This window comes from Salmo salar, chromosome ssa01, assembly GCF_905237065.1.
Source record: "Salmo salar chromosome ssa01, Ssal_v3.1, whole genome shotgun sequence".
NCBI lineage: Eukaryota > Metazoa > Chordata > Actinopteri > Salmoniformes > Salmonidae > Salmo > Salmo salar.
Genome location: NC_059442.1, coordinates 30364698 through 30390036, shown reverse-complemented (window position 1 = coordinate 30390036; position 25339 = coordinate 30364698). Strand labels below are relative to the sequence as shown.

Below are 25339 nucleotides of genomic sequence, written 5' to 3'. Positions count from 1 at the left end.
TACCATTGTGCAGAGAGAGTTAATGCTCTCAGGATGTTACACTAATGTGCCTCCTTCCTCTCTTGCTGCGCTGCGCCCCCCCCCCCACGGCTCCCCCACCGTGGGTCTTCTGCAGTGTCGATCTGCTCTAAATCATCACAGCAGCACCAGGCATGCCCCCCCCCCCCACCCACCCACCATCCATGCCCCCTACAAAGTCTGTAAATGTGATCCCGGGACCACCTGTGGTGGCAAGACAGACGCCTCACGTCGGTGTCCATTTGAGCTGCTGATTAATGTCCTCCATGTTGTGAGGCAATTCATCTGTGGCTAATATACTTTTTATGAAGCTCTAACTACAGCCCTACTCTAGCTCCTAATGAAGTTAAAGTGGAAAAGCAATAAAATAGCCTCTGAAAACACCCGCTGGCACTACAGCCTGCTCTGCTGGTCTCCAACGCTGTCTTTATATTTCCCTTCTTTCTTCCTTTCTATTGTATATGCGTATTTTTTTGTTGATGTTTGAGTTGACAAAGCATCAGCCAAACCCCAGAAACAACATCATCCACCATAGTGATGTCTCAAAACCCGCAGTCCCTGCGGTTATCGCGGGGTGGACGGGTTTAGTGTCATCAAACAGCGTGTGGCTGAAGGGCGGGTGGCGGGCGTACGGGTTGAATTAAGAGAAACAATACTATAAAAAAATCCATTAATGCATAATTATTGCGCAATTTATATAGTTTACATTGAATTTTTTCTTTAATTATTTTAGGTTATCTGGTATTAGTGCATAAGCCTAAACTTTAGGGTTTAACTGTACGCGCGCCAAATTGCATACTTTTGGGAACTGGCAGAAAAAGTTAACATCAATCACGGAGGCAAAAATTACATTGTCGAACTTAAATTCAAAAAGACAAAATCCGCGAAAGGAGAGTTAAAAATAAAGACAAGGGAAGGCCAAAAAAAAGTCATGCTTGGAAAATATTTGGTGAAGTGGTAAACAAAAGATGATACAAATTCGACAGTCACAAGACAACAAATAGGCCTATGGCATGTCAAGGAAACTGTAGCCTACTGTTTATATGGGTTAAATAGAAACTGAAATCTGGACATTGATTCACTAGAATATAACCTACTGTTTTTTGGCAAACTCCAAAGTCCTCTGATAATACTACTCACGAGCGAATCGACATCTCTGTGTGTTGAGAGAAATGTCTGAATGATTTTGTTTATACGAACACTGCATTGATGGTTAAGGGCTTAAGGGCTTGTAAGTAAGCATTTCACTGTAAGGTCAACACCTGTAGTATTTCGGCACATGTGACAAATAACATTTGATTTGATTTTGCGCGATTGAATTGAACTCTGCCAAATGTATCATAAAAAAATATTGCGCCTATTTAATGCAACCCTTGCTGTAATTAAATCGCAAAGCAGCATACAACTGAGCTAAACGTTTGGAACAAGTTCACTTTCTCATCCATAGCCTAAAAACTCATATCAGGTGCGAGTTTAGCTCACATCTGAAGGCTGCCCCCACATATAGAATGCGGATCGCTAAAATATCCTAATGATTATGATCACACTTCCTCAATCCAAATATTGTCGACACTATACCAAAGATGATTTGGTATGGTTTAGAAACTAGAGTTATCAGTGTAGCCTGTTATCGCCTGGACTTTTTGAAATATCTCCACACTTCCAGGCTTCCGTCATAACTGTCAATGTATTAAAAACAAATAAGAAGTACAAAGGGCAGTTTGGAAAAAACGTATCCAGTCCGAATCGCCCTCTGGAATAAATACACGTTCTCGAATAGGGCTATAGGCTTAATAATAACTCCTGCGGAATTAAGCATTTATTGTAGTAAAATGTTAGATACGATCTGTAGAGTTGCTGTATTCATCATAAAAGCTGACCACATAAAATATGTATTGAAGCCAAACTGAAATCTTATCAGAACACATCGGATCGTTTTCACAGCTTTCTTTTCCCTTACAACCGGTCAAACTGATGTCATTTGGACACTTTGTACAGAAAATCTTTCCCGTTTGTTATTGCTTTATTGTATTTTCTCCCCAGTACCTAAACATCTTTGCTCCGCGAAAACTTTACCGATGTCACATAGATTGAAGCATTCATTCTATCGATCTATTACAATATTCTGTTGAGCAATGTTTTATTTAGTCTTCTAGGGCAACATATAATGACAAAAGAGAAGCTACATGTATCCAGTGGCGACCTCTGCCCCACCTGTTTTGAGCCCCACCTTGGGGTTGCCTGTTTTGCATGTTATTTTTACACATTAATAGGTGTGAAATATCAGTTAGCAAACAATGTAAAAAATAATCATTATAATTGAGTAAACAAAGCCGCATACAAACATGGTCTCTTTTTTGCTTTCTTGAATAAGGCAGCTCCAAAATGCAGGTGTTTCAGCCTAGCTCAGTGCTTTCTGTGGTGGTGGGGCAGCTAGCAGAAAATATAGGAGTGTAGGTTGGTAATGTTCTCTAGTTGTGCCGTGATTGGTTAATGTTCTCTAGTTGTGCCTGTTCTTGGCTCAGTGTTCTGTCACTCATGGGGACACTACCTCGCTGCCATATCTAAGGGTAGAGCTCGGAAATTCAAGCGCCTTGGGTGCTGCCATAAAGTTACATTAGAAGTGCCCATCCAAGAAGGCTCAAGGTCATTGGCCACAGATAAAATGATGTCAAATCACGTTATATCTACATTAGCTTTGATTGCACTGATGTCAACATCATACTTTCAAAATCTTAGCTAGCAAGCTAGCAGTCATCATCATGAATCAAGTCGACAATCTACTGGCAAATGATTTTTAATCCTTGTCATATGAAGAGAAATAATGAAGAGAAATTTTAGATAAAACGTATTGGTGCTCATCGGCCGTTTGACATTAACATTACACAACAAGTTGGAAATCGCAAATTCAACAATGAGAGGTTTGGAAGGAATCAGTGGATAACTGCAAGCATTGCAAAACAATCACTAGCCTGCTATTCAGTGGAGTGGGTGTGTGGTCCCAAGACTAGTTTTAAGGGTATCTTTTCCAAGCTTAAATGGATCAACATTTAACATTGGCCATGCTGCCAATCCAGCATGACTTCTGCCATGCTCAAAACAACTGGAAAGTCAAAACAAGGAAATCTGACTTCAGTGAGTTCAACACAACAGGAAACTTGGGAAAAAAACTGGGAAAATACATTTTGAACGGTCATCCAACTCGAAATTGCAAGTCTGGAACTCGGGCCTCTTTCTAGAGTTCCGACCTGAAGATCACTGACGTCATTATGATTCGACCTTGATTTTTCAGAGTTCCCAGTTGTCTTCAAAGCACCATAAATCCAGAAAATGGCAGACTTTGATTACAAAGTTTGATGACAAAATTTGCCCACAAAGAACCACCGTGCCATGTTCTTGTTCAAGTGAGCACAGCACAACAAGGTGAGTCCAAAAATACTGCTGCATAAATGATGTAATATGCCAGGGAGAAATATATACTGTAGCAAAGAAAGTAATACTAAGTGAACAGTATGTTGTGTAGTAATCTGTTAGTAGCCCATGTTCCTCACCCTGATAATTTGGTCCCTTTTCAGCTCTTAATTTCACCTACTGTTCTGATTTAGTGGTGCACATGTAGCCTATAGCCTGTTTTAGAGAAATGTAATCATCAAATATTGTAGAGCTTTCATTGTCTACTTATATGCCCCCTTTATTTATCCTATGGTTCTGACTTGTACAGGGAGAATACTGTAAGAACGGCCTATGTTCTGAATTCTGGTTCTGTACATTTCAAAAGCGCTGAACAAATAGTTATATTGACTCGGTCCATCCTAGCTTGCTCATTAATATCTTAATCGGAATGACGGATTCCCTCTTATCCACCCTTATGCCATAGTTTGTACATCTCAATTGTTAGTATAAACCACATTTGTTTAAGGAAGTCAGCCATATCAGCTATGTTTTTTTTAAATGCAGTAAATGAGACTGAATGAACTGTTTTGCTGCCAGACAAGGCTCTGCTGATAACCCGGTGTAGTAGTGGTAAGGTGTTGGGACAGCTTTATATAGGCCCTAACAGTTTGTGTACCCCGTTTGTCACCGTTATAGTGCAATTAATGTATTGTTTAGTGTTGTGTTGTGGCTTTGCTGGCATGCATTTTTTATAGTTTGCCCCACCAAGATTTACATGCGAAAATCGCTACTGCATGTATCTATCTATAGACATTATAAGCAGAAACATATCTGAATAAGGCAAAACAAAATCCTGCACACCCTGTCAAAAAATCTTTCTGCATTCTTTGACTGTAGCATATAGTGCATTTTCTATAGTTACGGGTTAAGGTTGGGTGCGGGCCTCAGATTTTCACTTTATCACATATAGTTGGTGGTTGCGGATGAGTTATTAGCAATTGTGGGCTGTTGCGGGTGAACAAACAGCTGACCCACACACCACTAATCCACAGACAAACTCAAGAACTCACCAGTAAGTTGGTGTGGAAACTGGAGAAAGATGCCATGATGCATTTTGCTGCTCACCTAGAATAGCGATGACCTCATCGTCCTGGATGACCTCCAGTGACCCTGACACCACAAAACAGAGTGTGTCGACGCTCTCCCCAGCATGGAAGATGAGGTCCCCGGGGGCGCAGTGGATGGTCTGGAACTCCCCGGCTAGAGAGCGCAGGCAGCCGTCACTGGCCAAGCGGAACGCAGGGTGCTCATTGAACACCTTCCGGTTCAGGTGAACACAGATGTCTGCCCGCATGTCTTTAGGACAGATAGACAGCACCTGGAGAGAGGACAGACAGACACCTGTCCATCAGGCTTTCAGGTTGTGTATAGTACTTTCAAATCAAATTGTATTCGTCACATACACATGTTTAGCAGATGTTATTGAGGGTGTAGCGATATTCTTGTGGTATAGAATGGGTTTCACCATTGTACTGAGCCATTGCGGTATTGTGTATTCCCATTCATTTGAATCCAATGTGTTCTACAAGACTTCTGCAGTTATCTCATAACCATACTACTGCTGCATCTATGCTTTAACCCCAGCCCTGGTGTTGTTAGATCCCATCCCTCCTGTGCTGTAACCGCAGGCAGCCCTGGTGTTGTTAGGCCTATCTCTCCTGGGTCCAAGCTCAGGGGCATGGCTCACCTTCTCAGTGTCGATGCCCTTGGACATGGACCATGTAGAGACAATGTAGTCCATCACCCTCTCACTCAGCCCATTGGGCACCTGGTAGAGCTTGAGGAAGTCCCTCACGTTGTTCAGCATCTCGTGGTAGCGGTTGGTGTTGGCGTACATCTGCTGGAAGATGGTGGTTACATTTCCAAAGATTGTGGCGTACAGAAGAGCTGGAGAAGAAAGGGAAATTATCTTTCAAATACAGTTGTCATAAAATGAAATGAGCTGAAGTGAGTAATAATGACAGGTGACAGATTGTGTATATAATGGTGTTCATGTACTCCATGGGAGAAAGAAGGGGGAGAGTTCCAGAACACTAGCGCTCCACAAGGCTTACTGACTGCCTCCAACGCTGTGATTGTAACCCAGCTCCCTGTTACCATAGAGACCTTACCCAAAAATAGTTCTGTCTTTTTCTCCCAGCCAATAAAAAGACAATAAAAGACAAGAAATAACAACTTTAAAGACTTTACAATGGGGGAGGGATCCGCTCTGGCACATGATCCAGAGAAAAGAGGCTGGTAGGCTGGTTGTTGAGAATGATTCAGCAGGCAGGAAGGGCACATGTTCCTTCCTTCCTTCCCTGTGGAATTATTAATAACTACTCTCCTCTCAATGCAGACAGATTCAAACAGCTGCACCTCACACCTGACATCAACGCACCTGTGAACGACTGCTGACAGTGTTGTTTAGTCAACTTCAACAGACCGCAGGGTGACAATACCAACTTGTACATTTCAGATTAAAAGTCTAGTTTCTAAATCTAAAATACCTCTGGAAATGAATCCGGGTATTTGGATACAAATTGAAGATAGCATTGACATTCTACCTTATCTCCTTAAGTCAAAGACCAAGTCAGAGGGCATGGCCTTAGCTCTGCGCTTGCCAGCCTGGCCTCAGAGCCAAACGAAACATACTTGACATATTTCTGAGCACCTCCAAGACATATGATACTTAACAATGGTCTCGTTACTTTAGACAAGCAACCTGGACTCAGAGAAAGACTCCAAAACTATACATCCTCCAAGAGGTATGATAACTTACAAACATAGTTAAATAAAGGTTAAATAAATAAAATAAAAGATAACTTACATCATCCAATTCATATGCTATTGTACGACCTGGTAAGACGTATGATACTATACGTCCTCTAATTCGTATGATATTGTACTACCACTATTCCATTCATAATGTAACCTAACGTAACATAACATATCATACTAAATGGAGTGTCACAGATTTATTTAACAGAATAATACAAATTGCCTTGAGACCACATTGCAGAGCCTGGTCCAAAACCACAACTCAACACATTAATGTCCAATAAATGTCTATGACGCAATGGTCAAGCAGCCAATCACTGGCACTAACAGCCAATTGAAACTACTTTTCTTTCCAAAAGTACCACAACCGTGTAAATCTATTTTGACAAGGTGTAATTGTGTATCAGGCCTTCCCTTTTTAAGTAAACATTCTTGCAGTGTCTCTAAGTAATAATTGAATGAACAATGTGCAGAGGCAGCATGCATAAGTCATACTCTCACCCCCAAGAGGGAACTATCATTTCTATAATCAGAATTCTCATTGAGTAAATAAATATTATTTAGCGTTGACATTGTGGGGTTTATTTTTCATTAGGTCAACTTAATAGTCAATTTGATGCTATTTAGAGAAGATAATGGCTTTTGCAGAGCCCAAGGGGGGGGGGGGTTCTGATCTGTAGTAGAACATCTGCTCTTTACTAGTTACACTGGCACAGTAAACATACAGAGAGGGGAACATTCATAACACAATACATCAAAAGTAGAGTGCTTTTTCATAACAGTCATTTATATCAGTCATACTGAACAATTACTGATATTCTAGGCAAGTCAGTTAAGAACAAATTCTTATTTTCAATGACGGCCTAGGAACAGTGGGTTAACTGGTTTAACTGTCTTGTTCATAAATGGTTATCTAAATTTTTCTCTCACTGAAAAAATTGTGAATTTGAGAGGAATTTCCATTAGAACACACAGACACTGCCATTAAATAAAATGTTATGAACAAAGATAAATCGCCTCATTCAACCCTTTAATTCCATTCATTGATCACGATTAAAATAATAACCAGACTGATGACCACGAGTGACCACCTTGCTGTATTTGTTGCATGAATGTTGCAGGAGTGCTAATCACACTGTGTGTTGTGAGAAGAATTTAACAGTGGCAGCACACCTGAGGGATTGAATTAAGCTGCGAAACAAATATAACCAGTCCTGTGGGTCTGCTGTTGAAGGTAACAAGGCCATAGGGGGTCTCCCTCAGGGGCTTAGGGGAGAACCATAATGAAGTCATGGAGGACCACTCAGAGAACCACCTGGCCAGGTAAACACTGGGACCACTCACCCTCATCCCTCACACACGGATCACACCAGCAGGTATATACTGTAACGAGCAACGTAAGCTGAAGTAACACCCCATTTATTTGATGGCTTTACTCTACACAAGGCTACATACTGGTAGCATCAGATACTGTAACTACAGACATGGAAATTAATTCAGGTTTCATTTAACTCTAGATCGGGTTAGGTGTCTGAGGGACTGGGAGTGTTTTTGTAGGCTGTGTAAACTGAGAAGGACATCTTCTAAAGGCTCCTACTTCTAAAGGCATTATTCACAGCTCCTTGAATAAAGGAACCCTTAAAGAAGAGCAGGTGAGTGGGTTCATCCTGTATCAGTGCAATGAATAAAGGTTCATGACACGTGCAGCCAGACCCCAACTCACACTGTCTGCAATTATACTTAAGAGGTCCAATCCATCACGCATGGCACCTGCTTGATTCAGTTATCCCCCACTGCAAGTCAGACTGCAGACTCTACCCGTTCAGCATGCATAAATCGCTGTGAGAAATGAAATCATTATAATAAAAAATTGATTTCCCGTGTTTCAGGACTTTTCCCATGGGAAGATTAGGTCAATGGAAAATGAGAATCACAAATGAATGAGTCAGGGAGATAGCCCACAGGGACAATTAGAACGTTGATAATTATGGAAATGGTGTCAGAATCAGTACAAATGCAACCCTTGGGTAATTTGCATGGAGAGTGCAAATATGAAACTGGTATTCATGAGTTACTGATTAAGGATTGCATAATACTGTAATGCAAGACTTGTGATTTTGTTTAGTAGAGGTTCAACTATTTTACGAAACACTTCCATAACCCTTGCACACTCACACACTTGAGCTAAGTCCCCCTGACCCGTTGTCATGCCAACATGTCAAATGAGGCAGGTCATATTGACAGTGGAACCCCCTACTTAACCCTGCGATGTAAGAGTCATAGAGGAAGTCTCCGCAACCATGGTCTACATGCTGTGCTCCAAAAGGAGGGAGAGGCTAAACTCTGACGCAAAACCTCAGCTAGAAATATTCCCAAACATTTAGTGAGAAAGTGCAAGGTCACGATGCCAGTGGGATTAAAGGGAAACTGTGAGATTTCTAAATTTAGGTCATTTTCCTACTTACCCAGAGTCAGATGACCTCATGGATACCATATTTATGTCTCTGTGTGCAGTTTGGAGATAATGTAAATTAGCATATCGTTAGCTTGGCGCAATTGCTGGAAGTCTACAGGTACAGTAGCCAGCTCCTCTCAAAAGCAGAGAAGTAGACCTTTAACTCAGGGCCGGACAGAGTTTTTGGCTCGAGGGCCACATCGGGATTTCGATGTATAAATACACAGTGTACAAAACATTAAGGACACCTTTCTAATATTGAGTTGCAACCCCCCTTTGCCCTCAGAACAGCCTTAATTTGTCGGGGCAGAGACTCTATAAGGTGTCGAAAGCATTCCACAGGGATGCCTGCCCATGTTGACTCCAATGCTTCCCACAGTTGTGTCAAGTTGGCTGGAGATCTTTTGGGTGGTGGACCATTCTTGATACACATGGGAAACTGTTGAGCGTGAAAACACAGCAGCGTTGTAGTTCTTGACACAAACCAGTGCGCCTGGCACCTACTACCATACCCCATTCAAAGGCACTTAAATATTTTGTCTTTCCCATTCACGCTCTGAATGGTACGCAAACACAATCCATGTCTCAACTGTCTCAAGGATTAAAAATCCTTCTTTAACCTGTCCCTTCATCGACACTGATTGAAGTGGATTTAATAGGTGACATCGATAAGGGATCATAGCTTTCACCTGGTTTCACCTGGTCAGTCTGTCATGGAAAGAGAAGGTGTTCTAAATGTTTTGTACAATTAGTGTATATATACAGTACCAGTCAAAAGTTTGGACACACCTACTCATTCAAGGGTTTTTCTTTATTTTTTACTATTTTCTGCATTGTAGAATAATAGTGAAGACATCAAAACTAGGAAATAATAGCCCTTACACAGCCTGGAGATGTGTTGGGTCATTGTCCTGTTGAAGAACAAATGATAGTCCCACTAAACCACATGGAATGGCGTATCACTGCAGAAGGCTGTCAGAGCAATGCTGGTTAAGTGTGCCTTTAATTCTAAATAAATCACAGACAGTGTCACCAGCAAAGTACCCCCACACATCACACCTCCTCCACCATGCTTCACGGTGGGAACTACACATGCGGACATGCATTCCTGGTGACACCTTCCCTGTGGCTCAGTTGGTAGAGCATGGTGTTTGCAATGCCAGCATGGTGTGTGCAACGCCAGGGTTGTGGGTTCGATTCCCACGGGGGGCCAGTACAAAAAAAAATATATAATAAAAAAAAATAATAATAATTTTAAAAGATGTGCATGAAATGAAGAATGAAATGTATGTATTCACTACTGTAAGTCGCTCTGGATAAGAGCATCTGCTAAATGACTAAAATGTCAAATGTACTCTGCGTCTCACAAAGACACGGCAGTTGGAACCAAAAATCTCAAATTTGGACTCATCAGACCAAAGGACAGATTTCCACCAGTCGAAAGTCCATTGCTCGTGTTTCTTAGCCCACGAAAGTCTCTTATTTTTATTGGTGTCCTTTAGTAGTGGTTTCTTTGCAGCAATTCAACCATGAAGGCCTGATTCACACAGTCTCCTCTGAACAGTTGATATTGAAATGTGTCTCTTACTTGAACTCTATTTGGGTTGCAATTTCTGAGGCTGGTAACTCTAATGAACTTATCCTCTGCAGCAGAGGTAACCTGGGTCTTCCTTTCCTGTAGTGGTCCTCATGAGACCCAGTTTCATCACAGTGCTTGATGGTTTTTGCGACTGCAGTTGAAGAAACTTTCAAAGTTCTTGAAATTCCCTGGATTGATCGTCCTTTATGTCTTAAAGTAATGATGGAGTGTCAGTTCTCTTTGCTTATTTGAGCTGTTCTTGCCATAATAAAACCAAATAGGGCTATCTTCTGTATACCACCCCTACCTTGTCACAACACAACTGATTGGCCCAAATGCATTAAGAAGGAAAGAAATTCCACAAATTAACAAGGCACACCTGTTAACTGAAATGCATTCCTGGTGACTACCTAATGAAGCTGGTTGAGAGAATGCCAAGAGTGTGCAAAGCTGCCATCAAGACAAAGGGTGGCTACTTTGAAGAATCTCAAATATAAAATATATGTCGATTTGTTTAACATTTTTTGGTTACTACATGATTCTATATTTGTTATTTCATAGTTTTCATGTCTCACTATTATTCTACAATGGCGAAAATAGTAAAAATAAAGAAAAACCCTTGAATGAGTAGGTGTGTCCAAACTTTTGACTGGTACTGTATATTTACAGTTGAAGTCGGAAGTTTACATACACTTAGGTTGAAGTTATTAAAACTCATTTTTCAACCACTCCACAAATTTCTTGTTAACAAACTATATGTTTGGCAAGTCGGTTAGGACATCTACTTTGTGCATGACACAAGTAATTTTTCTAACAATTGTTACAGACAGATTATTTCACAATTCCAGTGGGTCAGAAGTTTACATACACTAAGTTGACTGTACCTTTAAACAGCTTGGAAAATTCCAGAAAATGATGTCATGGCTTTAGAAGCTTCTGATAGGCTAATTGACATCATTTGAGTCAATTGGAGGTGTACCTATGGATGTATTTCAAGGCCTACCTTCAAACTCAGTGCCTCTATGCTTGACATCATGGCAAAATCAAAAGAAATCAGCCAAGACCTCAGAAAGAAAATTGTAGACCTCCAAAAGTCTGGTTCATCCTTGGGAGCAATTTCCGGTTTGCAACTGCACATGGAGAAATGTCCTCTGGTCTGATGAAACACAAATATAACTGTTTGGCAATAACGACCATCGTCATGTTTGGAGGAAAAGGGGGAGGCTTGCAAGCCGAAGAACACCATCCCAAACGTGAAGCACGGGGGTGGCAGCATCATGTTGTGGGGGTGCTTTGCTGCAGGAGGGATTGGTGCACTTCGCAAAATAGCTGGCATCATGAGAAAGGAATATTATGTGGATATATTGAAGCAACATCTGAAGACATTAGTCAGGAAGTTGATGGCTGAGCTATGTACTCAGAATATTGAAAAATGTGCTTTCTCCGTAAAGCTATTTTAAAATCTGACACAGCGGTTGCATCCAGGGGTAGTCTATAATTCTTAAAATTATTATTATATATTTTGTCAACGTTTATGATGAGTATTTTTGTAAATTGATGTGCACATTCACCGGACGTTTTGGTGGGAATACATTTTCTCAACATCACGCGCCAATGTAAAATGCTGTTTTTGGATATAAATATGAACTTTATTGAACAAAACATACATGTATTGTGTAACATAATGTCCTAGGAGTGTCATCTGATGAAGATCGTCAAAGGTTAGTGCTTCATTTAGCTGTGTTTTGGGTTTTATTGCCACATGTCCTTGCTTGGAAAATGGCTGTGTGATTATTTTTGTCTATGTACTCTCCTAACATAATCTAATGTTTTGATTTCGCTGTAAAGCCTTTTTGAAATCGGACAATGTGGTTAGATTAACGAGAAGTTTATCTTTAAAATGGTGTAAAATAGTTGTATGTTTGAGAAAGTTGAATTATGACATTTTGTTGTTTTTGAATTTTCCGCCCTGATATTTCTCTGGCTGTGTCCCGCAGGTGGGACGAAATGGAAGAAGTTTGGAACCACCAAGACTCTTCCTAGAGCTGGCCACCCGGCCAAACTGAGCAATCAGGGGAGAAGGGGCTTGGTCAGGAAGGTGACCAAGATTCCGATGGTCACTCTGACAGAGCTCTAGAGTTCCTCAGTGGAGATGGGAGAGCCTTCCAGAAGGACAACCATCTCTGCAGCGCTCCACCAATCAGGCCTTTATGGTAAAGTGGCCAGATAGAAGCCACTCCTCAGTAAAAGGCACATGACAGCCCACTTGGAGTTTGCCAAAAGGTACCTAAAGGGCTCTCAAACCATGAGAAACAAGATTCTCTGGTCTGATGAAAACCTTGATGAAAACCTGCTCCAGAGCGCCCATGATCTCAGACTGGGGTTCAGAAGGTTCACCTTCCAACAGAACAACAACCCTAAGCACACAGCCAAGACAACGCAGGAGTGGCTTTGGGACAAGTCTCTGAATGTCCTTGAGTGGCCCATCCAGAGCCCAGACTTGAACCCTATCTAATATCTCTGGAGAGACCTGAAAATAGCTGTGCAGCCAATCTAACAGAGCTTGAGAAGATCTGCAGAGAAGAATATGAGAAACTCCCCAAATATCAGTGTGCCAAGCTTGTGGCATCATACCCAAGAAGACTCGAGTCTATAATCGCTACCAAAGGTGCTTCAACAAAGTACTAAGTAAAGGGTCTGAATACTTATGTAAATACTTGTTTTTTTATTTATTTGCAAACAAATTCTATGCTTTGTCATTATGGGATATTGTATGTAGATTGATGAGAGAAAAAAACAATTAAATCCATTTTAGAATAAGGCTGTAACGTAACAATATGTGGAAAAAGTCAAGGGGTCTGAATACTTTCCGAATGCACTTTATAATGTGGATACTAATCAACTAAACAAACTCACCCAACCACACACAGAACCTCTACACACACTCTCGCGCACCCGAACATGCATGTGCACACACACGTGCACACGCATGATATGGAAGACGCCAGGCATCCACACACAGGATACAGACACTAAGGCAGCAGTCACCTCCAGAGTAAAGGAGCTGGTTTTGGGCTGAGCCTCCCTTGATTTGGGCCACTTGATGTGGGATTAGCAGTGACCCGGATGAGTCAGTTTAGAGGACTCCTGGAGAGAGAGAGAGAGCAGAGAGTGCAGAGAACGACACCCCTTTATGGATTAGACTAATCGCCCTGCAGACAGAGCAGCCAGAGAAAGAAAAGCTCTCCAATTCCACTGCAGGATGGATCAGGGCAGGCAGGACAATACAGCTCCCTCCCTCTCTCTCTTTGTCATCACTTGTTCTTCAACCTACTGTGTATATTTTTATGCTTCTGTGTCTGTCCCTTGAAATCTCTGTCCTTCTTCCCCCTCTCTAACCCTCTCTCTCTCCATTAATCAGGGCATCGGAGCTAAAAAGCCAGAGGGGGAGAGACACTCCGAGCTGCTTCTCTGTCAACGCCCTCAGACCTCCTCCACCCACGCCCCATCACTGTTTCTTAGGCCTGACTCTGGGCTGATCACTGGGTAATGGGTCCTCAAATGGGGAGGGGGACAAAATAAATGCCAATCTACTTGGTGAGCTCTATGGACATCATGGCACAGAAACAGTAGATATTGAAGCTTCCTCTTTGCAACTGATGGAATTAATCCTGATCCTTACACAACCCCAATCATGTGTTATGGTTTTCAATACACTTTTACATCCGCCGAAGCGATTCTGCTCAAATAAAACTGCTCTCTAGTTCACTGCTCTGCCTCTCTTGTCTCCTCTCTCATTCCCTCACTCACTGGGGAGAAGAAGTCTCTACTGTTTTACAGACTCGGCCATCAAGCGCAGGCTCCTCAGGCAAAACCCGTCCTTTACTCCATCCTTCCACCCAGCGCCCTTGCCATCCGCCTGCTGACGAGCTAAGCTCAGGTAATTCCCATAATTCCCAGTGACTGGGATAGGGTCGACTAATAATCCATGTCTTTGATTTACCTCTCATAATAAAACCTCAAACTCACAGAAACACAGAGAGCAGTGAGGTTGGAAAGTGCTTTAATTTCTCTACTTTTATTACAATTTATGTAGTCACAACTGTACTGTATTTGTGTGTGCATGCATGCATGTGTGTGTATGCATGTGCCCGTGTGCATGAACCGACAAATGCATATAAGTGTGTGCATTTACAGTTGTACTGGCATGTATTCAAGACGATGTAGAAAAAGTTTGGGGTCACTTAGAAATCCTTGTTTTTGAAAGAAAACCACATTTTTTGTCCCTTAAAATAACATCAAATTGATCAGAAATACAGTGTAGACATTGTTAATGTTGTAAATTACTATTGTAGCTGAAAACAGCAGATTTTTAATGGAATATCTACATAGGCGTACAGAGGCCCATTATCCTCCACCATCACTCCTGTGTTCTAATGGCATGTTGTGTTAGCAAATCCAAGTTTATCATTTTAAAAGGCTAATTTATCGTTAGAAAACCCTTTTCCAATTATGGTTGTGCTGATTAAAGAAGCAATAAAACGGGCTTTCTTTAGACAAGTTGAGTATCTGGATCATCAGCATTTGTGGGTTCAATTACAGGCTCAAAATGGCCAGAAACAAAGAATTTTCTTCTGAAACTCGTCAGTCTATTCTTGTTCTGAGAAATGAAGGCTATTCCATGTGTGAAATTGCCAAGAAACTGAAGATCTCATACAACGCTGTGTATTACTCCCTTCACAGAACAGCGTAAACTGGCTCTTACCAGAATAGAAAGAGGAGTGGGAGGCCCCGGTGCACAACTGAGCAAGAGGACAAGTACATTAGAGTGTCTAGTTTGAGAAACAGACGCCTCACAAGTCCTCAACTGGCAGCTTCATTAAATAGTACACGCAAATCACCAGTCTCAATGTCAACAGTGAAGAGGTGACTCTGGGATGCTGGACATCTTGGGAGAGTTCCTCGGTCCAGTGTCAGTGTTATTTTGCCCATCTTAATCTTTTCTTTTTATTGGCCAGTCTGAGATATGGCTTTTTCTTTGCAACTCTGCCTAGGAGGTTAGCATCCTGGAGTCGCCTCTTCACTGTTGACGTTGAGACTGGTGTTTTGCGGGTACTATTTAATTAAGCTGTTCGTTTTTGGACTAGTGAGGAAAAATTATGAAAGGGATTGGTGTGTTTTTTCACTATCTAATCATGGCATGGGGTTGTTCAATGAAATATGTATTTATTTCAAATCTATCACTTGATGATTTCATTTTAGAGAGACAAATAATCATGTTTTTTTTGCAAAATGCTATATATCTGCCTCACTCTCAGAGAAATAAGTAGTACTGAGAGGTTTTATACAGTCATATAAGTCAATACAGTAATATGAAATCTGTATGTAAAATATTTACATTTAACATTTTTGTAATTTAGCAGATTCTCTTATCCATAGTTACTTACAGTAAGTGCATTCGTCTTAAGATAGCTAGGTGAGCTAACCACATATCACAGTCAAAAATACAGGACACAAACATTAAATTCCAGCTAAACAATGGATATATATAGTGTTTTGCAAAAGAACACATTTAAATCCATGAATAAAAAAATCTGAGAACACACATTAAGGTGTGTTCTCATTTCTCATGAGAAATCACAAAGTAAAAAAATTGTTGGATATAGCATTTTGGAAATAAACTTTTCATGTGCATACAGTATATGAGTAATGGCATAATGTTTGCAAAAGTGTATGTAGGCGCTAGCATGTGCATTGCATGTAATGTAAGTGTGTGCGTGTACATGCATGTTAATACAATTTGTACAAGTCACCCTCCTATCAGCTCCTGATAGCTAAGTGGATCATTAATCTAAAAGTGATTTCTGACAGCCAGAGAAAGAGGTGGGAGGGGGAGGAGGAGGAGTTAAGAATGGCCTTATCCAGAGTAATGGGAAAAGGTGCCAATTAATAAGCCTGTGATCACTTCACTGAGCGAGCTCCTCTGACTGGGGCTGCTGAACCAATCTTATCTCTGTTCAGCTCCACTACTCACACTCACATGGGTCCAAAACACAAACAACACAGTGTTGTCTGTTTTGTGTGCTAGGTGGCTGTGGCACAGTGGCACGCCATGCCAACACTATCAGCTATGCCCAGACAACTCAGAGGGAAACACAGATCATTTTGCTCTGTTGTTTATTGGCTAGCCTGGCTCTGACAGTCTACAGAATCAGACTGACACAGTGTGAGCCCCTGACTATCACAGGACAGGACAGGACAGGACAGGACAGCCCAGAGGACTTGCAGAGCTGGCAGATAGAGGAGACCCAAATACCATCAGATCTGTTTACAGCAGTGGAGCAAAGCATTCACTACAGTATGTTTCTCTCGCTCTATCTGAGAGCAGCCTATCCTCATCTCTCTCTTTGTTGCTCAGATTGCCACCCAAGATTATGCTGACAGACGATGGGGAGTATTGTGTGTCATTAATCATCAACGTGTCATCATTGCTCGCTATCGTAATCGTGGAGATCTATTCTCTCCATCATCACTCTGTACTATCAGCGATCTCCCTGGAACTGCTGCCCACCCAGCCAACTAATCAACTAACCAGCCAAACAACCATCCATCCAACCAACCAACGAACCAACAAGCTAGCCATCCAACCAATCATCCAACCAACCAACCAGTTAGCCATCCAACCAATCATCCAACCAACCATCCATCCATCCATCCAACCAACCAACCAACCAACCAACCAACCAACCAACCAACCAACCAGCTAGCCATCCAACCAATCATCCAACAAACCAACCAACCAGCTAGCCATCCAACCAACCAGCTAGCCATCCAACCAATCATCCAACCAACCAACCAACCAGCTAGCCATCCAACCAATCATCCAACCAACCATCCATCCAACCAACCAACCAACCAACCAACCAACCAACCAACCAACCAACCAACCAACCAACCAACCAGCTAGCCATCCAACCAATCATCCAACAAACCAACCAACCAGCTAGCCATCCAACCAACCAGCTAGCCATCCAACCAATCATCCAACCAACCAACCAGCTAGCCATCCAACCAACCAACCAATCATCCAACCAACCAACCAGCTAGCCATCCAACCAACCAACCAGCTAGCCATCCAACCAACACCATGGAGAAGGGAAAACAACCAAGCCCAGTTACTTACAGCCCACCATCATCATGGCCACAGAGAAGATCTTCTCTCCATCCGTGGTGGGGGCGATGTTGCCAAACCCGATGGTGGTCAGGCTGGTCATGGTGAAGTAAAGAGACGTGATGTACAGAGAGTCTTTCCCGGGGCCACCCTCCCATTGGCCTGAGCCGCTGGCATTGTAGCAATATGGCGACCCGAGGTTGATGGCTAACTGGTAGAGCCAGCTGTCCGTCTTGATAGTGTTGGTGACCTCGTCAATGACCTCGTAGTCGCCAATGCTGTACCAGATGCAGGCCAGCCAGTGGGCCACCAGGCCAAACACACACACCAGTAGGACCAATACAGCTGCTCCATACTCCAGATAGTGGTCCAGTTTACGGGCCACCCGGCCCAGACGCAGCAGGCGCACCACCTTCAGAGAGCTGAACAGACTGCTAATACCCTGGAGGAGACACAGAGAACAAGGGGACATGGTAAAGGTTTAGTTAGGGTCAGGGTCATTGTGCAAAACTATATGCAATGTGCTGACATGTAGCACTAACCCCTTGGCCCTCAAATTAGCATGATGTAATCAACCCAACTGGACCTGGGGTACAAAAACGGATTCATTTCCATCTCAGCGAATGTCATCTGAATAAAGCTAAACAAAGTTGTTCTATGAGTGGAGCTAAATAGGACAAAAGTAGGCAGAATTGCAGCTTTCCCACTAGCCAGCCAAAATGTATAAAACACAATACAATGCCTCGTAAAAACAGAATGCTGCTGTAGTTTAGGTTCCATATCACTTCACACAAACATTCTGTTATATCCCAATCTAACAGCTTGTTCAGCGTTTTCTCTTCTGACATAAGTGACACGTTCTCCAAAGTGCCTTTGTAATAACACAACTTTGCCAGAGAAAGGACGCAGAAGTAATTGGCTGAGAAAACAAGCAGACAACAAATAAAATGATTTTGCTTATATGGTAAAGACGGAAAAACCTTCAGTAGACCGGAGCATGTTTATTGTGCTACTGTATCCACTTTATTTTTGTAAACATTGAGGAACGGGTGGTAGGCAGGGGAGTCTCCACAAGGCAACAACAAAACAACATCCATAGATAGTTTAATGTTTACAAACATGAATCTCAATACACTGCTTTTATCAGGTGAAGTATTGCAGCAACATAAAAGCACATAAAAGGCGAAAACAGTCAGCGGAGGAGCTGTACCGTCCCATCATCGCTTCCCCTCGGCCCCTCCCCTCTCCTCTCTTCTCCCTTCCTCCCACAGCATCAAAGGCCTCCCCGGAGACCCCAGCTAAGCTCATATGTAAATGAGGAGCAAAAAACTATCCACATTAAAGGCTCACCTATAGGGCAATCAGATGAAAAGATAACAGCATGGGTCGTAAAAAGCAGTAACACATGATGATGAATGATTACTGCTGGTAAGCACCTGTTTATTACAGATCAGCCTTATTAAGTCATGTATAGGGAGCAGTCATGCATGAACGTGAGAAATGGAGGGTAGTGTACCCCTGGGCCTAGGGTATGTATGCCCCTACTGTTTAATCTTTTGTTTTATATGTAATGTAAGTGCTTTAATGTGTTTTGACACTAGGAAGAGTAGCTGCTGCCTTGGCAACAGATGGGGATCCCTAATAAATACAAATACAAAATAGGAGCAACATTAGATTGAGGAGAAGAAGAGTTAATAGATTGAATACAATAATTATTCTGGGACAAAGTGTGCAGTTAATCAAATTGATAGCAAATTGCCACCATGATCTTGATCATTCGATTAAGATTCAAAGCTCCTGTAGAGTCCTGAGAGGTTTTCATCCTGAGACATTGACTATCCAAGCCAATAAGTCAAGCTAATAGGGATGGAGTACCCTGTTTACCGGGTAACATGCTTCTTCTCCCTTGGGAGGGTTTAATGCATTTGTTTCCCCCTAGTTTCCCTACTCCAAGACAGCAGGCTGCATTATAATATTATACCTGAGTGCTAAATTAGCCTTATGCTAACCCAAACCCCCACAGTCAGACTTGGCGCTAGGCTAATGCTTACCCAAACCCCCACAGCCCTAAGTGCTAGGCTAATGCTTACCCAAAACCCACAGCCAGCCTTGGCGCTAGGCTAATGCTTAGCCCAAAAATTATGGAATTAACAACCAATGTTGTAGTCTGACATAATGTATCTTATCTCACCACCACTAATGAGATGGGTGTGCTTGATTCATGTCGCGTCAGAGATTCTCAAAGTCAGGGGGCCTGGTCAACAGTGCACATCTCATCTTTGTGACTCTGAACTTACAATGGCTAGCCCCAAGTCGTTATATATTTTTCTTGTGCTTTATGCTATTTGCCTCATGACTCCTGCATGCTTTGTTGACTATGAACTTACTTGTTTACCCAACCGTGGGACAGACTGTTTGTTCCCACACTCGGGACTCTGACTCTATTGGTTACATGGACTCTTGGTCTCCCATCCTATTCCAACCACCTCTCGCGGGCTTTGTAGTCATGTTACCTGATGAAATTGCTATACAATATGATCTTGTTGCCATCTAATGCACATTCAAATGTCATAAATAAACATTGCAGAGCTCTCCCTGTCCTCAGCCGTGGCCTGAGTGTATTACTGCTGATGATATCTGGAAATGTGCATGTACACCCTAGCCCATCTACTATTGCTAGCCACAATTCTGACTTGTGCTCTGTTATCTGCTTCACTGATTTATGCTCTCATAAAAGCCTGGGTTTTCTGCCGTTTAACACTAGAAGCTTATTACCTAAAATTGATCAAAAGTGTGGGTTCACAGTTCCAATCCAGATGTGTTAGTCATTACTGAGACGTGGTTAAGAAAGAGTGTTTTGAACACTGATGTTAACCTTTCTGGTTATGACCTTTTTCGGCAAGACAGATCTTTCAAAGGTGGAGGAGTGGCAATCTTTACCAAGGAACACCTTCGGTGCCCAGTTGTCTCCACCAAGTCTGTCCCCAAACAATTTAATATGCTGTTTTTGTAAGCATTAAACTTTCAAATAGCTCCTTGTTGATTTTTTTATATATTTTTTTTATTTAACCTTTATTTAACTAGGCAGGTCAGTTAAGAACAAATTCTTAGTTATAATGACGGCCTACCCCTGCCAAACCCAGGCGACACTGAGTTAATTGTGTGCCGCCCTATGGGACTCCCAATCACGGCCGGATGTGATACAGCCTGATACAGCCTCGATTGTTGGATCAGGATTCCTATTTGACTCAGCCATGCCTCCTTGCCCTTCCAACATTTCCTCATCTCCCACCCCTTTTAATGCAACTAGCCCCGATGCTCCTCCCTCTTTTTCCCCTGCCCCGCTACAAAGTTTCTCCCTGCAGGCAGTCACTGAGTCCGAGGTGCTAAAGGAGCTCCTTAACCTGTTAGGGCTAGGGGGCAGTATTTGCACGGCTGGATAAAAAAATGTACCCGATTTAATCTGGTTACTAATCCTACCCAGTAACTAGAATATGCATATACTTATTATATATGGATAGAAAACACTCTAAAGTTTCTAAAACTGTTTGAATGGTGTCTGTGAGTATAACAGAACTCATTTGGCAGGCAAAACCCTGAGACATTTTCTGACAGGAAGTGGATACCTGATGTGTTGTATTACCTTTAAACCTATGCCATTGAAAAACACAGGGGCTGAGGAATATTTTGGCACTTCCTATTGCTTCCACTAGATGTCACCAGCCTTTACAAAGTGTTTTGAGTCTTCTGGAGGGAGATCTGACTGAACAAGAGCCATGGAACGATGATGGCCCATTAGACACCTGGCGCGCGAGTTCATGTTGGGTACCCTTGTTCCAATACGTTATAAAAGAGAATGCATTCGTCCACCTTGAATATTATTCATGTTCTGGTTAAAAAGGCCCTAATGATTTATGCTATACAACGTTTGACATGTTTGAACGAACGTAAATATATTTTTTCCCCTCGTTCATGAAGTGAAGTCCGGCGGGCTTAGATCATGTGCTAACAAGACGGAGATTTTTGGACATAAATGATGAGCTTTTTTGAACAAAACTACATTCGTTATGGACCTGTGATACCTGGAAGTGACATCTGATGAAGAGAATCAAAGGTAATGGATTATTTACATAGTATTTTCGATTTTAGATCTCCCCAACATGACGGCTAGTCTGTATCGCAACGCGTATTTTTCTGGGCGCAGTGCTCAGATTATTGCAAAGTGTGATTTCCCAGTAAGGTTATTTTTAAATCTGGCAAGTTGATTGCGTTCAAGAGATGTAAATCTATAATTCTTTAAATGACAATATAATATTTTACCAATGTTTTCTAATTTTAATTATTTAATTTGTGGTGCTGACTTGACTGCCGGTTATTGGAGGGAAACGATTTCCTCAACATCAATGCCATAGTAAAACGCTGTTTTTGGATATAAATATGAACTTGATAGAACTAAAAATGCATGCATTGTCTAACATAATGTCCTAGGAGTGTCATCTGATGGAGATTGTAAAAGGTTAGTGCATCATTTTAGCTGGTTTTATGGTTTTGGTGACCCTGTCTTTGAATTGACAAAACATTACACACAACTCTTGTAAATGTACTGTCCTAACATACTCTAAATTTATGCTTTCGCCGTAAAACCTTTTTAAAATCGTAAAACGTGGTTAGATTAAGGAGATGTTTATCTTTCAAAGGGTGTAAAATAGTTGTATGTTTGAAAAATTTGAATTTTGACATTTATTTGGATTCAAATTTGCCGCTATTGAAATGCACCTGCTGTTGATGGAGTGCACCACGGGTGGGGCGCTTGCGTCCCACCTAGCCCATAGAGGTTAAACTTGACCCCCCAAAAAACATCTGGGTCAGATGGTTTAGACCCTTTCTTCTTTAAGGTTGCTGCCCCTATCATTGCCAAGCCTATCTCTGACCTTTTTAACCTGTCTCTCCTTTCTAGGGAGGTTCCCATTGCTTGGAAGGCAGCCACGGCGGTGCATCCTTTATTTAAAGGAGGAGATCAAGCTGATCCTAACTGTTATAGGGCAATTTTTATTTTGCCCTGTTTATCAAAAGTGTTGTAAAAACTTTTCAATAATCAATTGACTGGCTTTCTTGATGTCTACAGTATTCTCTCTGGTATGCAATCTGGTTTCCGCTCAGGTTATGGATGTGTCACTGCAACCTTAAAGGTCCTAAATGATGTCACCATTTCCCTTGATTCTAAGCAATGTTGTGCTGCTATTTTTATTGACTTGGCCAAAGATTTTCTTACGGTAGACCATTTCATTCTTGTGGGCCGGCTAAGGAGTATTGGTGTCTCTGAGGGGTCTTTGGCCTGGTTTGCTAACAACCTCTCTCAAAGAGTGCAGTGTGTAAAGTCAGAACATCTGCTGTCTCAGCCAGTGCCTGTCACCAAGGGAGTACCCCAAGGCTCGATCCTAGGCCCCATGCTCTTCTCAATTTACATCAACAACATAGCTCAGGCAGTAAGAAGCTCTCTCATCCATTTATATGCAGATGATACAGTCTTAAACTCAGCTGACCCCTCCCCGGATGTTGTGTTAAACGCTCTACAACAAAGCTTTCTTAGTGTCCAACAAGCATTCTCTGCCCTTAACCTTGTTCTGAACACCTCCAAATCAAAGGTCATGTGGTTTGGTAAGAAGAATGCCCCTCTCCCCTCCGGTGTGATAACTACCTCTGAGGGTTTAGCGCTTGAGGTAGTCACCTCAAGGCTGCTTCTGACTGTTCTACCAAAGATGCCGGGAGCTGACATTGTCCTTGTCCATGTGGGGTCAAACGACATCAGGAGGGCTAGCTCGGAACATTTGAAAATGGATTTAAAAGAACTGATTTTAGCATTAAAAGACTCCAAAAAACGGCCAATAATTTCAGGTCCAGTACCATCGTTGGGCCGCGGGTGTGAAAGATTCAGCAGACTGCTGGCATTACACATCTGGCTAAAAGACTACTGTAGCTCTGCTGGAGTCACTTTTATTGATAACTTTGACACCTTCTGGAAACAGAAGATGCTCTACAGGAATGACGGAGTCCATCCAAATCATCTTGGCTCCTGGACTGTCCACGCATTTCAAGGCTGCGTTGAAACAATGACTGGTAAATGATCCAAGACCAGCTCAGTTACCATTGTGACAATGAGTCGTCATAATGCTGCATCAAATGTACATTATCCTAGGGGCATTGGCAAACACAATGTAAGTCATTTAATTTATGTACCCCTAATTGCACCGAATACATCTGTTTATCCTACAGCTATTGTAAGCAGTAATCATGAGCCTATAAACCAGAGTTACACTGTTAGCACTGAGGCGTTACGCAATAGTAGGAAGACCACTTTATGCAGCTCACCCTGCACTATCAGCTCCAATATAAATAGCATGAGTAAGTCTGCCTCTGATAAGCTTCCCAGTAAAGCATTAAAAACAATCAAGCAACCCAGAAAAGTGCTAAATAAATAGCCCATTTTAACATATGCAGCCTAAGAAACAAGGTCATGAAGTCAATAACTTGCTTGTAACAGTCAGAATATGAATGTCATCTATCTCTGAAACTCACTTAGATAATACCTTTGATGATACAGTGGTAGAAATACATGGTTATAACATCTACCGAAAAGACAGAAATGTCAACAGAGGTGGTGTTGCAGTCTATATTCAGAACTACATTCCTGTAAAGCTTAGAGACAATCTAATGTTAAATACTGTTGAAGTAATATGGCTACAGGTTCATCTGCCTCACCTAAAGCCCATTCTTGTGGGAAGCTGCTATAGACCACCAAGTGCTAACAGTCAGTATCTGGATAATATGTGTGAAATGCTTGATAATGTGTGTGATATCAACAGAGAAGTATATTTTATGGGTGATTTAAATATTGACTGGCTATCATCAAGCTGCCCACTCAGGAAAAAACTTCAAACTGTAACCAGTGTCTTCAACCTGGATCAGGTTGTCAGTCAACCTACCAGGGTAGTGTTAGGGTTGAACTGGCTATTTATATGCATAACCTTTATAATACTGGGGAAGCTATGCTAAGTACATAAACTACGAGTAAATCATCTGTTGAAGACAAGAACTAGAACCGGCAACAGGAAGTGCGTCACGACGCTGGGATCAGCCTACACGCCGACGACAGGAGGAGCAAGTTTAAACCACGCTCCTCCTCCCTCGGACGGGTCGGCATTGAGCGGGAAATATCTCTCGGTATAAATGAGAGAACAATAGAATGTGACGCTCTCTTCTCTGTTTTGCCCTGCGAGGTAAAACAGCGAGACCGTATATACGAACAACCCATTTACCACACACGTGTTTGCATTAATTAAAGTACAGCTAAATCAGAAGTTACTATGTGCTGACTATTTGTTCTGTTACCAGAAACGAACTGTCGCAACATTAACAGTAGTTACAAACAGCACAGGAATAAAATCATCAACAAGTATTGATTACAGTTTTACTAACGCTACAGATATTTGCTTTAAAGCAGTATCCAAATCCATAGGTTATAGTGATCACAATATAATAGCCATATCTAGAGAAACCAAAGTTCCAAAGGCCGGGCCTAATATAGTGTATAAGAGGCCATACAATATGTTTTGTAGTGATTCATATGTTGATGATGTGAAGAATATTTGCTGGTATGTGGTGTGTAATGAGGAGCAACCAGATGCTGCACTTGACGCATTTATGAAACGACTTATTCCAGTTACTAATAAGCATGTACCCATTAAGAAAATTACTGTAAAAACTGTTGAATCCCCTTGGATTTCTGAGGAATTAAAAAATGGTATGGTTGAGAGGGATAAGGCGAAAGGTATGGCAATTAAGTCTGGCAGCCCAACTGATTGGCAAACGTACTGCAAATTAAGAAATCATGTGACTAAACTAA

The 25339-nt window shown here is 41.8% G+C and overlaps 1 protein-coding gene across 2 annotated transcripts in view; it reads right to left on the bottom strand.

The window, feature by feature from the left end:
* Positions 1-25339, bottom strand: part of kcnh5b (potassium voltage-gated channel, subfamily H (eag-related), member 5b) — a 97038-nt gene that overhangs the window by 25922 nt on the left and 45777 nt on the right. For both annotated transcript variants that reach the window (XM_014190142.2, XM_014190154.2), the window contains exons 7-9: positions 17449-17878; positions 5159-5358; positions 4537-4789 (exon numbers count right to left, since the gene is read on the bottom strand). In XM_014190142.2, the coding sequence (XP_014045617.1) occupies positions 4537-4789; positions 5159-5358; positions 17449-17878 (883 nt within the window). The remainder of the gene's footprint in view (positions 1-4536; positions 4790-5158; positions 5359-17448; positions 17879-25339) is intronic.